The following is a 16,952-nucleotide window of genomic DNA, read 5'->3' as shown; positions in this document are numbered from 1 at the left end:
GGTGGGGAATAGGAAAGACAGTAGGAGTGTACAGTTGTATGGTGTAGGTTCGTTAGTTGTTCTGGTGTAGTTATTGTTTATCGGGCACCTTATTTGTATACCCCCGGCGTGCTGGGGGGGGGGGGGTTGAACTGTTTGTGTGTAGAGAGCTAAGCTAAGCTATGGCGTCACTTGTGTGAAGTGGTGTGTGGGCGGTTGTTCTCGTAGTGACTTCAAGCTGCGCGGAAACCAGGGGTGGACCAAGTTCGTGCTGCCGTCAAGCTCCTTGACGTGGGTGTAGTTCACGTCGTCTTGCTGGTCTAGTTTCTCCCATATCTTTCCGGCGGCCTCCCGTAGCCTTGTGCTGACTAGTTGTACTCCGAGTCTGCGGTGTTGTGCTGCTGTGTTTTCTGTGTACGGGTATTTCTGTCCCGTGGCAAATCTCAGCGCTTTGTTCTGCAGCCTCTGAAGCTGTAACATCTTGGTGTGGGAAGCCATGTGTGTCGGGGTGGGTGAGTAGTCTAGTATATGGAGTATCTTAGTCTTTACCAGATACAGTTTGAGCCGCTTTGTGAAGTGCCATAATCTGTTTAGAGATGTGAGGGCTGTTTTAACTTTCATGGTTTTGTCGTTGACATGTTTAACGATCAGGCCGGTGGATGTCACTGTGTGGCCTAATATCTGGCATTGTTTTTGGTGGGGGATGGTGTTGCCCTGTATTTGTATGTCATTTAATTTTTTCCTGCCGAGTGCGACCACAGCGAACTTGTCTATGTTTGTTTTGATCTTCCACTTTTTTTCAAATGTGTTGAGTCTGTTCGCCTCCTGCACGACCAGGGCGTCATGGTGGTCTAGGGTACCGTTGGAGTTCACTATTTGTGTCGCGTCGTCAGCATAATATATATCCACACAGCTTCTATTATCAGACCGGGGCATGTCAGAGGCGTAGGTGCTGAAGAGCGCTGCCCTGTGGCACGCCGCTGTGCAGCGGGAACGGGGAGGATATTGCTGACTTAACTCGAATGGAAGCTGAGCGCTGATCAAGGAAGCTACATAACAGTTTTTCCGCTAGCTCTGGCAGTCCGAGTTTAAGTATTTTGTATTGCAGGCCCTGTAGCCAGACTTCTTCAAACGCCTTGCTGATGTCGCGTTGGATAATAGTGCAGTTTATTCCTTGTCCTTTAGTGAGTGCTACTTTTTCGCTGGCGATGGAGATAGCTGACGTAGTGCTCCTCCCTGCCCTGAAGCCATACTGGGACGGGTTATAAAGGTTATTTTCCTCCAGGTGACACCTGAGTCGTAGGTTAATTATTCTTTCGAAGATTTCTCCAGAGACTTCTAGGAGTGAGATTGGTCTGTAGTTCTTGGGATCCGTGGATGGTTTGCCTGGTTTAGGTATCCTGGTGAGAGTGGCGACTTTGAATCGTTGAGGGAAGTAACCTGTTGTTAACATCGCATTGTATATGGTGAGTAGGTACGCCAGCCCCCGGGGGGGTAACATACTGATTTGTTGTTTACCTATTTTGCTCTCTCCGGGCGACGTGTTTTTCGTTTTGTTTATAGCTGATCGGAGCTCGGCTGTGCCTATTTCCATAGTCAACAGATGGGCCTGTGTTAGGCGTTGCAGATCAATCGTATGGTGTGGCCTGGTTCTTGTTGGGTCCTGTTGGAGCCATGCCTTTACTTCCCGTTCATTGTCTTGGTCATAATGAGCGTTGTCTTCAGGTCTTATTGTGAACACTGACTTCCAGGTTCCTCTGAACTCTTGGGCAATACCCTCGTCATCCTGTATTTTGACTCCTCCCTTTTCTAGGTGTATGGGGCGGTGGTGTGTGTTGCCCTGCAGGCATTTTATTCCCTGCCAGAAGGCTTTTGGGTCCTTGTATTTCTCGGCGAGGCCTTTTATTGTGTTTTCCCAGTGCCTGTTGTATGCTGTTTTGCACGTATCTTGTAGCGTTCGTTGGAGAACTCTACTTTGTTGATAAAGATCATGCGTCCAGCCGTGCCGCCCGGCGTATCGGAGGATGTTGGTAAAACGTAGCTGTGCGTCCGTAATCTCTTGGTTGCGGTGGGGGTATGATAGTGTTTAGTGCCTTGTGAGGGGTATTGCTTGTGCTTGGGCAGTTTTGACAGCGGTATACCAGGTGTTGACAGTGGTTTCTATGTCATCTGTGTTTTTCCCCTCTAGATGCAGGTCAGGTAGTTCTGAGTCTATAATGTTCTTATATTGCTCCCAATTCGCCTTTTTTGTGTTCATCCGCTGCGGGCAGGGCACGACAACGAGAGTGGTTGAGATGGTGAACAGTATTGGGAGGTGGTCGCTGCTCGTTAGTGGCCCCTGGCTGGCGTGGGTGTTGTGGTATGTTTTCCCATTCGTTAGAACCACGTCAGGCGTGGTGAGGGCTGAGTGGCCTATAAACGTGGGGAAATTTGGACCTATGTGCTGGGCTCCGAAGATGGTGATGATTTTCATAATGTTTCGTCCAGTTGTATTTGTGTTGGAATGGCCAAGGCTGGTGTGGCGTGCGTTTAAGTCGCCTAGGAAGTACATGGGTTCAGGTATGCGTAGCAGTTTATAGAAGTCAGGAAACATGATGCAGCCCTCTCGTGGGGGGATGTAAGTAGTGGCAATATTAATGGGCCCGAGGGTAGTCATTAATTTAGCAGAAAGGGCGTCGGAGTAGTGGAAGTCGTCATATATTTTGTGCTGGGTTCCTGTTTTGACTGCTATTGCCACCTCAGCGTGTTGTTCACCTGTTCTGTTCCGCTGATAACATAAATAACCCGGTATCTTTAGAGCCTGGGTGTTGGGGAGGCCATGGCTATTAATGAGGATTATATCTGGGTTCTCATGTGTGTACGTGTTTATTAGATTGATGCGTTTGGTGTGCCAATGATGGACATTGTGCTGTAGTATTTTTAGTTGATTGGTAGGTTGTGTGAATGACATGGTTGTGAGTATTAGGGTCTCTCTCTCTCTCTCTCTCTCTCTCTCTCTCTCTCTCTCTCTCTCTCTCTCTCTCTCTCTCTCTCTCTCTCTCTCTCTCTCTCTCTCCTGTATATGCTTTTCTCTTTGGGTAACCGGAGAATTAATCATTCCAGGGGTCCTGAGTCCCTGCCCTATGGTGACCAGTCAGTCAAGCCCCTGATCTGGGCTGGTTGGGGAGGGGTTTGTACCCCCTCTCCCTATAGAAAAATTGGATCATAGCCTAAAACAAAATTAAAAGTAGAGGTCGGGGTCGGGGCTCAGACTTCAACCCCGATCCGGTCTTTCTGGGGAGCCCAATCGCGTGGCTGGCTTCCCCGATGCATCCGCATCCGGAGAGCCTGCCCTCAGTGACGGGTGCAGGGCAAAGCCTACGGAGCCCATGCACATCGAAAGAGGAAGGACCCCCTAGCCCCTCTTTTTGTTTTGGGGGTGGCCGGGGGGAGGGTGCAGGGGCTGCGTTCTCCCGCAGAACCAGGCCCGGGGTTAACCTTCGGAGAGCTCTGCGTGCGGCCTCCTGGAACGTCTGGAGTCTCTCGGAAGATGATCGAGTGTCCTACCTATCAAATGAGCTCAGTAGGCTGAGGGTGGACATAGTGGCACTCTCTGAGACGAAGAGGCCTGGCAGTGGCGAGATCAGCACCTACTGTTTGGGCATGAGCAACGGCTGCGATTTCAAGCGAGTAGCTATGGGCATCTCCAGCCAACTGCTGCCATTTGTGGTTGAGATTGTTCTGGTTGATGAGCGTATAATGCGAGTGAGGCTGAAGGACACATTGGGCTTCATGTCTCTTGTTGTAGTGTACACTCCTACCGAGATGCGTAAAACTGAAGAAAAATATTAGACCAGTGCCCTCCCCGTGACGCACTCATTGTCCTGGGCGACTTCAATGCTACTACTGGCAATGACAGGGCTGTGTGTTGGTGGGACAGAGCTGTGTGTTGGTCCCTATAGTTCTGGTACTAGGAACATCAACAGCCCTCTCCTCCTGAAATTTGCAAAATCCAGAAGGTTGGAAATTGCGGGTTCCTGGTACCAGAGACCAGAACTGCACCGCTGAACTTGGTATAGCGATGCCGGAGGGGTAGCTAAGGAGATTGACCATATTCTCCTAAGTTCTCGTTGGATGATCTTTCAAAACCGCAGGGTTTACTCGAGTGCTGAGTTATTTGCAACTGACCACAGGCTTGTTGTTGCAACACTCAAGCTTCATGTCAGGTCAAGAAGAATCTCGAGATTCAACAATACCCTTTTCCATCTCGAGAGGCTCAAGGACCTGGCATGTGCTCAGGACTATGCAGTGACAGTCTAAAATCGGTTCGATGTGCTTAGCACCCTTAAGAACCCTGTAGCTCTGTGAGATACCTTCAAGCGCGAGACTGCGAGCTGCCAAGGAGTGCACTGGAGACTGCCCGAGATCTAGAGTGGCTTTGCCTCGGTGGAGACGCTCAAGAATATTGAGGAGAGTTGCGCTGCTAGACTTGCTGGGAATTAGTACCAATACGGGGCTCAATCGCGTAGGACTAGAGCTCTCCTGAGGAGAGACAAGAAGTATGTCAAGGGCATCGCTGAGGAAGTCGATGGCCATTTAAATGCGAATGAATTCCGTCTTGATTACCGAGCCCTGAAGAAGCTCCGAACAACTGATGGCTGCCTCATGTCGGACATGGATGGGCAGAGGGCTCGTTGGGCTGAGTACTTTGAGCAGTAGTACACGGCTGACCCTCCACGTGGGCAGCATCCAGTTGCTGAGTTGCAGGTGACGGATGCTGATCCACCCATCGACGAAAGCCCTCCTTCTCTGGCTGAGGTCAGAGAGGCTGTGGCAAAGTTGAATGGGCACCTGGCACCTGTAACATCAATGAGGAGCTGCTCAAAGCTGGAGGTGAGGCCATGATCCGTGGGTTGCATGCGGTCTTAACTTCCGTTTGACAGTCCGGTATCTTTTCTCCTGACTGGAAGAGGGGGCTCGTTGTCTTTATCTGGAAAGGGAAAGGGGACCGACAGGACTGCAACAACTACCGTTGCATTACACTGCTCAGTGTGCCAGGCAAGGTGCTTGCCCATCTATTGCTGATGCGAATTCGCAACCAGCTGCTGAAGCTGCAGAGACGTGAACAGTCCGGGTTCACGCCTGGTAAGTCAACAACGTATCCTAGCACTTTGCGTCCTGGTGGAGCGCCGACGTGAGTTTCGATAGGGGATGCTTTCAGCCTATGTCAATCGCAAGAAGGCTTTTGACTTTGTGCATCGCGAGGCACGCTGGGAATTTCTGCGACTCCATGGGATTCCTGCAACGACTATTGGTTTGCAGACTGGTCTGTATTAAAGGACGGAAAGTGCTGTGAACTGTGAGGTGGGCTTGTCCAGCTTCTTTACCGTGAATGCGGGAGTGAGGCAGGGTTGTGTCCTTGTCCCATCACTTTTCAACACTTGTATGGATTGGGTACTGGGCAGAGTTCTGGACCAAGTCATTGCGGATCATCCATTGGTTATACCATGGTCACTAACCTTGTTTATGCCGATGATGCAATAACCCAGGCAGAGTCGCAAGAGGTTCTGGTGATGGCTGTCGAGGCACTGTACGAGGAGGCGAAGCCATTGGGACTTCAGGTCTCCTGGGCTAAGACCAAGGCACAAGTGTTTGGAGGCTTGCTAGATGAAACAGTCTGTTCATGCGTTTGGCGAGGACATTGGCACCTCAGAGAGTTTCATATATCTTTGTAGCGTAGTTCATAACAACGGTGAGTCTTCCCAGGAAGTATTACGGCGGATTGGCTTCGCCCACGGTGTTATGGACTCACTGAACGCGAGTATATGGCGTCGTCGATACCTGTGCAGAAGGACAAAGATCCGGATTTCCAAGTCCCTTGGGCTCCCTGTCTTACTCTATAGTTGTGAGACATGGACACTAAATGGGGATTTGGAGAGGCGGATTGATGGATTTGGTAATACATGTCTACGCAGAATCATGGGATAACGCTGTAATGGCTTTGTGTCAAGCTGGCGACTACTCCGTGTAACAGACTTGATATATATTAGCTGCATAATCCGTCAACGCCAATTCCGGCTATACGGGCACGTGGCACGTTACCCTGAAGCTGTTCCTGCCCACCGGGTTACAGAGACAGTCCTGAGTGGAGGAGGCCAAGGTTACGCCCACGGAGTTCGTGGCTTGAGGAAGTCGATAGATCTTGCCAGGAGATACTCAGGATAGGATAGAGACTCGCCAGGCGGGACCCCCGGACCTAGGGTGGATGAGGCGACGCGCCCCCCCCGGCGTGTGTACCCATTTATTGATTGTTTAACTGGAAGATCCTTAAGCATCTATCCACTTCTGTCCTTTTATCTGATCGCCAGTATGGTTTCCACAAGGGGCGTTCTACTGGAGATCTTCTTGCCTTCCTAACTGACCCCAGATAATTCTCTCTCAGCCGTTTCGGTGAAACGTTGCCTTAGACATATCAAAAGCCTTGCTAAACTACCCTGTTACGGATTCCATCCCTCTCTCTGTACTTTTATTTCCAGTTTCCTTTCCGGCCGTTATATCTCTGCTGTGGTAAACGGTCACTGTTCTTTCCTAAACCTATGAATAGCGGTGTCCCGGGCGCAAGCCACTCCCGGTGAGGTATATATGGGGAAGTGAGGAGGGTGCTGAAGCCCTCCAAAGACCCTTTCCATTACTTCACTAACCGTTTCCCTATTGTCTCATCAAAACCAGAAAGTAGTTCAGCATGTTCTTTAAAAAACAGATCCTCTCTCTATCCACACTACACGATATTCACACAACATACTCACTTTTTTCCAAAATTCAAAATTCAAAATGGCGTTCAACAACAGTGCCTCGGAGTCCCCGCCTGTGGGGGGGACCACAAATTCCCCCAGGGAGGACTCCCCTTCTGGCTGCCGACCTGAGAGATGTCTTGATAACTTCTCGAACCTTTTTCTTCTCAAGTTCTGCACCATTAGCGGTTTTCGTTCGAATTTTCATTCTGTAGAACACCATCTCTCCTCCTCTTAACCTCACCTTCTCTTCCTCACCGAAACACAGGTTTCTGAGGCTACTGACAGCAATTTCTACTCTCTTTTCTCCTACTATCCCTATCCAAAATTTCAATCCACAGCTGGATGTTGCGTCTACGTGCGCAACGACATCACTTGTTCTCGTGCCCACGACCTTGACTCTTCTGAATTTTCCACCATCTGGCTAAGACTTCATTGTCATTCTATTACTAAATACATCTGTGCTGTTTTTTTTTTATTTTTTTATTATTTTTTTTTTACGTCTTGGCCTATTGAGACGGTAGGCTTCTTCCCGGTGGATCCTGATGGTCGGTCCAAGGCTTCTTCCCGGTGGATCCTGATGGTCGGTCCAAGGCTTCTTCCCGGTGGGTCCTGATGGTCAGCCCAGCCCGTTCTGGTGCAGGCGAGTGTTTATAGTGGCGCCATCTTGCATTGACTCATGCTGCCCTCCCGGAGCTCATCTTAATCCTAGAATCTAGAGTCCGGGTTGATACGTGGTCTTCTGGACAGCATGTGGGTAATTTTAAGCCACTCGGCGGCGGCTGAAACATCCCAGCTTGGTGGCACTGGGCGGGGATTGAACTCGCGTCCTCCTGAACGCGGGGCCGTCTCGCTATCCGTTCAGCCACCGCCTACCCAATCTCTCAACTAACTCTACTAACTATGTAAAATTCTTTGACTACTTGAACTCTAAGGTGGAGCACATCTTGACCCACTCTCCCTTCGCTGAAATCTCCATCTTGGGAGATTTCAATGTTCACCACCAGCTTTGGCTTTCATCCTCTTTCACTGACCAGCCTGGTGAACAAGCCTACAATTTTGCACTACTCAACGATCTAGAGCAGTTGGTTCAGCACCCTACACGTTATCCCGACCGTCTTGGAGACCGGCCCAACATACTAGACCTCTTCCTTACCTCTAACCCTTCTGCTTACTCAGTCAAATTGTTCTCTCCGTTGGGCTCCTCCGATCACAACCTTATTTATGTATCCTGTCCTATCGCTCCTGTACATCCTGGGGGGTTCGTGCTGCAGTGGTTAGCACACTCGGCTCACAACCGAGAAAGCCCGGGTTCAATTCCCGGGCGGAATGGAAAAATTTGGGCGGCTTTTCCGATACCCTACGCCCCTGTTCACCCGGCAGTGAATGGGCACCAGGTATTAATCGGAGGTTGTGTCACGTCTCCTGGGATCTGTTCCCTTCTCCTAATTCCTTCCCCTCCGGCATATGACCACAGATGTTGCGCCGACTAAACAAAACTTTCCAAACTTTCCTGTACATCCTCAGGACCCACCGAGGAGGCGATGCTTCTGGCATTTTGCTTCAGCTCGGTGGGACGACCTGAGAATGTACTTTTCCGATTTCCCCTGGAATGATTACTGTTTCCAGGAGAGAGACTCCTCTGTGTGTGCCCAGCGCATCACAGAGGTGATTGTCTCTGGAATGGAGGCATACATTCCACCTAGTTTCTCTACTCCTCGTGCTAAAAAGCCTTGGTTTAATCACGTTTGTTCTCGTGCTATAAAAGATAGAGAGGCAGCTCACAAAATGTACCAGAACCTTCGAATTCCCGCTAACCATAATCTTTACATCTCTGCCCGGAACCGTGCCAAATCTATTCTCCGACTTACCAAAAAATCGTTCATCCATAGTAAAAATCAACACCTTGCTTTCTCTAATTATTCCAGAGACCTCTGGCACCTAGCCAAAAATATCTCCTCCAATTTCACTTCTTCCTCTTTCCCGCCTCTTCTTAACCCAGACGGCAGCACTGCCGTCTCATCTATCTCTAAGGCTGAACTCTTCACTCAAACTTTCTGTAACAATTCCACTCTGGACGATTCTGGACATATTCCTCCCACTCATCCCCCCTCTAACTCGTTCATGCCTTTTATTAAGATTCTTAAGAATGATGTTTTCTATGCCCTCTCTGGCCTCAACTCTCACAAGGTTTATGGACCTGATGGAGTGCCTCCTATTGTCCTTAAAAACTATGCTTCCGTGCTGACACCCTGCCTGATCAAACTCTTTCGCCTCTGCCTATCAACAACTACCTCTCCTTCCTGCTGGAAGTACGCCTTCGTAGAGCCTGTTCCTAAGTAGGGTGTCCGTTCCAATCCCTCAAACTACCGCCCTATAGCTTTACTTTCCTGTCTATCTAAAACTTTTGAATCAATCCTTAACCGAAAGATTCAAAAGCACCTTTCCACTTCTAACCTTCTATCTGATCGCCAGTATGGATTCCGCAAGGGGCGTTCTACTGGCGATCATCTTGCTCTCTTAGTCTTTGCTTTCTAAACTGCCCTCTTTCGGATTCTATCCCTCTCTCTGTTCCTTTATCTCCAGTTTCCTTTCCGGCCGTTCTGTCTCTGCTGTGGTAGACGGTCACTGTTCTTCTCCAGAGGTGGGCGCGGTACATAAAAATCAGTAGTGCGATTGCGGAAGTGCGGTACTTTTTTCTGGAGTATTGCGGTTACCGTAGTGCGGTCCCATTTTTTGTCTTGCCCAGTGCGGTACGCGGTGTGCGGTACTGCGGTAGCGGTAGTCACTAGTCAATATTAAAAAATACTTCAATGCCTATCCTGGCTATCCATTGACTAACCAAGTAACTTGTGGGATAGAAAAAAAATAAAGGAGGACTGGGGGAGGGAGAGAGGGAGGTAAGGGAGGTGGAAGGGGGTGACATGGGAGTAGAGGACGGGAAGGGAAGGAGGGGGAGGAAAGGGAATGCAACTTTCCGAGGGAGGAGGAGATCAGCGTCATGTGAAAGAGGAGGAAGTGTGTGTGGCGGGGGGAAAGGAAGGAAGGAAGGAAGGAAGGAAGGAAGGAAGGAAGGAAGGAAGGGTGGTGCGACAGCTGCAGTAACACTAGCCAGGGAGGAATGGTAGGAAGGATATGGGGGAGTGAAGGGAAAGGGGAGGAGGGGAGGAAGGGGAGGAATAATATTTTCCGGCGTTTGAGCGAAAACGAAAGATTACTAATATGGAAAGTCATGACGGGAACAGTGAAACATTGTTCAAACTGTCCAACATATGAAGACAAAACACACCGTAAAAAAGCTCTAAACACTGGCGTCTCAGGCCTCAGCGAAGAAACCACGTGAACATTTCAATGAGATAATTATAATAATAATAATAATAATAATAATAATAATAATAATAATAATAATAATAATAATAATAAATAATCATTATTATTATTATTATTATTATTATTATTATTATTATTATAATCAAAGAATATTGATCTTGGCTACATTGAAAAGAGAGAGAGAGAGAGAGAGAGAGAGAGAGAGAGAGAGAGAGAGAGAGAGAGAGAGAGAGAGAGAGAGAGAGAGAGAGAGAGAGAGAGAGAGAGAGAGAGAGAGAGAGAGAGAGAGAGAGAGAGATGATAAAATAAAGAAGTTACAATGAAGTTAGAAAAAAAACAGATATAGTATGTACAATGGTCTATGTTATGTATCAAAGAAAAATTTGTACGGGACATGAGATTGAGCGGCGATCATGTTAGTGCTTGCTTGTTCTGTTGTACACTGCCATGTACAGTCATCGTCAGAGCCAGTCATGGCGCGCCGCCTTGGACGTAAAGAAGAGAGTGATATCTGTGTATATAATAAACAGGGTGTTAAAAAAGAAGCGACTACGTAAGTAGTGGACCCACCCAATAAACAGCCCTCGGCTCCTTCAAGGAGCATTCTACACATTATATTCCGACCTGAAAGCTGATGAAGAAAAGTTTTTCAATTATTTTCGCATGTCATCTTCTACATTTGAAGAACTTGTGAGCAAAATTAACCTATGCCACATGCTAACCACGACTGCCGCTCGGGGAAAAACCTCCCGTCTGAAGGGATCCATAGACCTCTATAGTATTCTGAGCCGCCTGGCGCCGCGCGGGTTGGCAGTGCACGCGGCCGGTAAATCACTGCCGCGCAGGAATTAAGCCACGCGACCGGTGTGTGAAGGGCCTCACTGAACGTCATTGATTTCTAAATCGCGCGGGAAAACCACGCGGGAAAAAACCGCTCGTGTGAAGGGGGCATTAGCCAAAGAATTTCACATAGTTAACAGAATTAGGTAATATATCAACGTCACAGACATATTTTAAATATAATGACAGTTGAGTCTTTACAAAATGGGTGTTGCTTTGCCCTTTTTAGCAAGTTGTTGGCACAAGAAAAATTGTTTGCATTATGTACATACGTAGGTGCAGCATCTAGCTAAGTACTAAAATTTATAATATAAAATGTAGGAGTAAACAAAATCGAGATTAGAGCCAGTAACGTCAAAAACCTGCGTTTCGGTTAGGAAAATGGGAAGTTTAGAGGAGAGATTGTGTTCCAGAGAATGGAAATTAGAAGGAAAACCGCGATTGTTACAAAAGTTTAAAAAGAGAAGCGTGGAGGAGCTATCAAGACACCTCTTATGGTCGTCACCTGAAGTGTGGACCGACCTAAGGTTATTTCTAAACTGCTCCACAGAGGACTCCGAGTCTGGGTAACTATAATTTACTGACATACTATCTATACCATTTTGAGGAGACGAGGATATGTCACATACATGTAGTTTTGTGTGGAGAGTGAAATCAGTCATCATTAGATAGCATATTTAACTACTATTACAAACATTAGACGGAGAGCAAGGACACGAGGGGGTCTTCCATGGCCTCGCCGCACCCTCTCGTCTCCCGTTTATGCCTCACTTTGAGTAGCATGGGCCCATTGCGATGAAACTATGTAATTTTGTGTGGTAAGTAAAAACATGTATAAATAGAAAACGTGTTAAACTACTTTCTGATATTAGTGTGACAAAGAGGAAATTGAAAATGAAAAGGCTTCCATTGATTTTCAGCATCGCCTTGCCTCCCTTCATATATCATCGGGTTCGACTTACGAGCGTTTCGGCAAGTGCCTGCCTGACTACTCCATAAAAAAGGATATACATAGACAGATCGGTAGATGAACAGATACTTAGATAAACAACACTAATATAACTGATCTTTTTTTTTTCATTCTCTTTTCGATGAATCTCACCTGTCTGGGCGTGTGTATGTTTTGAAGCGCCAGATACAGAAAATATGGTCCTTCCTTTTCGGCTTCTTCATAGATAATTTCAACAGCTCGATCACCGAACAAAAACTGCAGACAAAAAAAAAATTAATTCACCTGTAGATGTCATGTCTAATTTATTGTTAATCTTTTCTTGCTAGTGTTCTAACAATAGATAAACCTAATGTTTCATGTATCACTTAAAGAAAGTTAAAAGCATGGGAGAAAAGAGAGAAGGAAGGACGGAAAGGAGAGCTGGAGTGACGGAGGGAAGGATAAGAAGGGAAGGAAAGGAGGGAAGGAAAGAAGGGAAGAAAATAAGGGAAGGAAGGAGGGAATGAGGAAGAAAGGGAAGGAAGGACTGATTAAAATAAAGGAGGAGAAGTGGAAGAGAGAGAGAGTGTGTGTGTGTGTGTGGTGTGTGTTAGTGTGTGTGTTAGTGTGTGTGTGTGTGTGTGTGTGTGTGTGTGTGGTGTGTGGTGTGTGTGTGCGTTTGTATGTGTGTGTGTAATAATAATAATAATAATAATAATAATAATAATAGGTTTATTAATGTAAGGCAGCCGTTAGCTTAAAATATACAAATTATAAATACAAGAAACTAATAGTAAATAGGCTACACTAGAGGGAGGAGGAGGGTGAGGGGTGGTTCGGGAGAGCTAAAAATAGAGACATAAATAAGGGAGAGGGAGGGTGGTGTGAAGGGGGAGCTTAGAGGGGTAGCGGCGAGGTGCTAATCTCCACCGCGGCCCTTTGGGTATGACTGTCACTGGGCATTGTTTATCATCCGCACCATCGCGGGCACTGCGCTACGTTTGTAACGGTCGGTTCGCGGCGCTCTGAAGGGGTTGAGTTTGTTGTGGTGTCTGGTGAAGCGGGTGGGAGGAGGCGCGTCTGACGGCAGGAGGTGGCGGTGGCGAGGATGGTCAAGCAGGGAGATTCCGAATTTTCTGAGGGCGTCCTGGTGCTTGTCAGAGAGCCTCGGGAGACTCAGGGTGGCCAGGATATTGTCGTAGGTGTGGTAGTCAGGGCCTAAAATGACCCTGAATGCCCTCTTTTGAACCCTCTCAAGCTGCTGTTGTTGGGTGAGGGTAAGGGACGATGACCACGCCGGGGAGGCATACATGAGCTTTGGCAATATGAATGATTAGTAAATACTGCACAGCTCAGCAGCCGGTGCCCCCAGCGTCCTGAGTCTACGCAGCATGTACAGCTTGTAGGAGGCTGCGCTGACGGTGTTGGAGACGTGGAGCTTCCAGTTGAGCTGGTAGTCCACAGTGATGCCGAGTAGTTTGGTGGACTGGACGACCTGGAGGTGGTGTGAGCCAATAGACAGTAGCGGAGGTGGCACATCTCTCTTGGACGTGCAAACGTGCATCACCATGGTCTTGGTGTGGTTGATAGTGGCACTGTTGTCAACCGTCCATGCCTGAAGGTTGTCGAGCGACGCTTGAAGAGGTGCATAGTCAGGATCCCTGTTGTTGACGGAGACGCCCAAGGTGCTGTCGTCAACATATTTCCAGCGATGCGGTGTGTCCATGAGGGCGTTGTTAATGAGCACCAAGAAGCAAAGTGGACCCATTTTAGTGCCTTGCGGGACGCCACACGTCAGCTCAAGAGGAGGAGAGACCGTGCCCTGGGAGCGAACTATTTGCTGGCGTGCGCTGGGGAAATCAGTCGGCCACGATACTAAATTAGGGTGAAGCCCCAGCTCAATGGCCTTAGTAATGACAACAGTGTGGTCTACAAGGTCAAATGCTTTCCTGAAGTTGACAAAAGCAAGGGCAAGGGAGGTGTCTCGTTTGTCCAGGTGGCTGTGTATGAAATCTAGAAAGCTGGCCAGGCAATGAGTGGTGGAGGAGTGCTTCATGTTGCCAAATTGTTGGATGTCTATGAGGCTACTAATATCATCATAAGCCCAGTTAAAAATAAAATCTTCACAAATGAGGCTGGGAATGGGCGTGATGGCGATAGGCCTTAGGTCATTAAGAGACTGTGGGCTGGAAGTTTTGGGAATGAGAGTGACAAAGGAAGTTTTCCACTCGCTAGGGCGAGTGTTTTGTACAAGTGAAGCATTTATTATGGAGCAGATGGGGGCGGCAAGTTCAGGGGAAAATCCCTTATAGATTTTGATTGGGAGGTCAGTGGGCGTGGTAGCTCTGTGCGTCCTTAATTTCTTTAATTTATTGAAAACGTCAACCTCCTGGACGGAGGGGGTGGGGAGGGGGATGGTAGGTAAGCGGGGAGGGCGGTGAGATCAAGTTTTGGGAGGCTTTGACAGATACCCGCGAAATGGATATTTATCTCCTCGGCCACTCGGTCAGGTGATAAATGTGAAGTGCAAGGGAAGGAGTGTGAATGTTTGCCGAGTCCACAAAGAGACCTGACCTTGTGATACTACTGTCTGTTGTTGGCCTGTTTAAGATGGTGTATTTTTTTCAGGATAATAGTTTGCTCTGGCGGTTTTGATCTCCCTGATGACTCTGTTCCTGAGCTGTCTGTAGCGGGCAGGGCCTGTGCTGTGGGCCCTGTCTCGCCTTTGCTGTCCTTCATCTTCCACCTTTGATTAGATAGTTAGTGTAGCTTGTCACAAACAACCTCGTAAGGACCAGCAGGTCTGCTGTTGTTTGTTCTTCCTTTGTGTTCCTTTGTGTTTCTCTGCGAGATGAGCCTCTTGACGGTGGGGTTGATCCAGGGGGCATCAGATGGATGGACTGGGAACGTCTTGATGGGGAAGCAGGTGTGGTAGGCGCTGGTAATAGTGTGCTGGTATTGCTCCCATTTGTGGTTGACGTCTGGCTCATTTGTCACCAGTCCAGGGGTGTTGCGTAATCCACTGCCCGAACCGTCTGATGGCCGAGTCAGTCAGGGGCCTGAATGACCTGGCGGAGGATGACTGAGGCAGTGAGGTGGTGTGAACCGGTTCCCACAGGACTGACAGGTGTCCGCTGCGTCCCTTTTTTTTTTTTTTTTTTTTTTTTACGTCGTTGCCGGTTGCGCCGGTAGGCATCTTCCTGGTGGGGCCTGATGGCCGGCCCAAGGCTTCTTCCAAGTGGGGCCTGATAGTCGGCCCAGCCCGTTCTGCAGCAGGCGAGTGTTTATAGTGGCGCCATCTTGCATTGGCTCATGCTGCCCCCCGGAACTCGTTCTTGATTCGCTTGGACGGCTTCCTCTAGAGTCCGGGTTGATGGGTGGTCCTCAGGACAGCATGTGGGTAACTTTAAGCCACTCGGCGGTGACTGAAAAATCCGAGTGGTAGCGTGGGGATTCGAACCCGCGTCGTCCATCACGCGGTGAATGTGGGCCCAGTACGCTACCAGTTCGGCTGGGGGGGGTGAGTATTGCTGGCTCAGGTCGGTCATGATGAGGTCGAGAGTAGCTTGTTGATGGGTGGGGAAATTAACGACCTGAGTGAGATTCAGTCGGTGCATTGTGTCGTTGACGTCTAGGCGGTTAAAATCCCCACATATGACCAACTTAGCAGAGGGGAATCTCACTCGAAGCGCGTCAGCTGTGTAGATGATGTGGTCAACCAGCAGCTGTGCAGTGGGCGCGCGGGGAGGGTGGTATGCCACACAGTAGATGATGGAGGCAGTGTGGCAAGGATGGCGGGCAGGTGTAACCCTCACCCACAGGGCCTCCACTCCCTCGGGGGTGTCGACCTGAAGGTGTGAAGGAGTGAGGTTGGAGCGGCAGTACAGGGCCACTCCCCCTCCTCTCCTGTTAGTCCTGAGTTGGTGAAATAGTTCATAGTTATCGATGTTGCAGATCTCAGGAACTATTTGCCACGCCTCCGTGATGGCCACCACACCAGCACCAGTGGACCTGGCCGTCACCATTAATTCCTCGATCTTGTTGCTAAGGGAGGTCACATTGGAGAGGAGTAAAGAGAGCAGACTATACCACGCTCGCGGCACCTCAAAATGTTTGTACTCCTTCTCCGCCACTGGTTTGTTCTGATTCACCCTCGTAACGATGACAGGGATGTTTCTCGCCATTCGTCTGCCTCTCCTTCTGCTTCGATTGCGGAAGAGTTTGGTGTTTTTCAGGCGTGTAATAACGTCCGTCGGCGGGTGGCCGCTCCCTCACCTTAGTTTAAGTAAGTCACAAGGGCGGTAGCGATGGGTGGCTAGGGCGCACATTATTCAACACTGGCAGCTGCAGAACGCACGCACGAACACACGTATGTCACTCGCAAATGTACAGGATGGTCACTGTTGCGTACGTACACTGTTCAACTTTAGCAGGTGTGATCCTTGTTAGTGGAGTGATGAGGGCTTACAGCTACGGAAGGAGTGAAGGGGGAAAAGGACTGACCCCGGGCTGCTGCGAGAGCGCCGAGCCGTGTCTTGACCGTGTGAGGTCAGGGGCACAAGTGTGTGTGTGTGTGTGTGTGTGTGTGTGTGTGTGTGTGTGTGTGTGTGTGTGTGTGATTGACTCTCTCTCTCTCTCTCTCTCTCTCTCTCTCTCTCTCTCTCTCTCTCTCTCTCTCTCTCTCTCTCACACACACACACACACACACACACACACCTGGAAACTATTTATAGACGCTGGACAGTCAGCGCCGCAAGTGGAACTGGGGGGGAAGAGCGACGCTGACATATCTTGTCTCCGTGAGTGACAGCTAGAGTTTGGTGTTCCCATGAAACAGATATTTCCCTGACGGCAATTGATAACGAATGAAGAATTTACAAACAATTTGAAGCAGACTTATATCCTACAAACAATTTGAGACATCTTAAAAATGCACTGATTAATTGATCTTGCACTTTATAGAAATGGTTTTTAAGTTTGCTTTTGAATAAATTGAAGTTAGTTATTGTTTTCAAATAATCAGGTAATGCGTTCCAACATTTCGGTCCGAAGCGACGTATTGAAAAGTTATACAATGTTGTTCTATGTTGTGGACACATCAG

General features: G+C 48.6%; 1 protein-coding gene across 1 annotated transcript in view; it reads right to left on the bottom strand.

Annotated features, from left to right (window-relative positions):
* LOC126986919 (arylsulfatase B-like) overlaps nucleotides 1-16,952 on the bottom strand; it is a 157,076-nt gene that overhangs the window by 20,185 nt on the left and 119,939 nt on the right. The window contains exon 6 of the mRNA XM_050843433.1: nucleotides 12,022-12,126. Within this exon, the coding sequence (XP_050699390.1) occupies nucleotides 12,022-12,126 (105 nt within the window). The remainder of the gene's footprint in view (nucleotides 1-12,021; nucleotides 12,127-16,952) is intronic.

This window comes from Eriocheir sinensis, chromosome 6 (assembly GCF_024679095.1).
Source record: "Eriocheir sinensis breed Jianghai 21 chromosome 6, ASM2467909v1, whole genome shotgun sequence".
NCBI lineage: Eukaryota > Metazoa > Arthropoda > Malacostraca > Decapoda > Varunidae > Eriocheir > Eriocheir sinensis.
The sequence above is the reverse complement of the archived record's forward strand: the minus strand, read 5'-3'. Positions and strand labels throughout refer to the sequence as shown.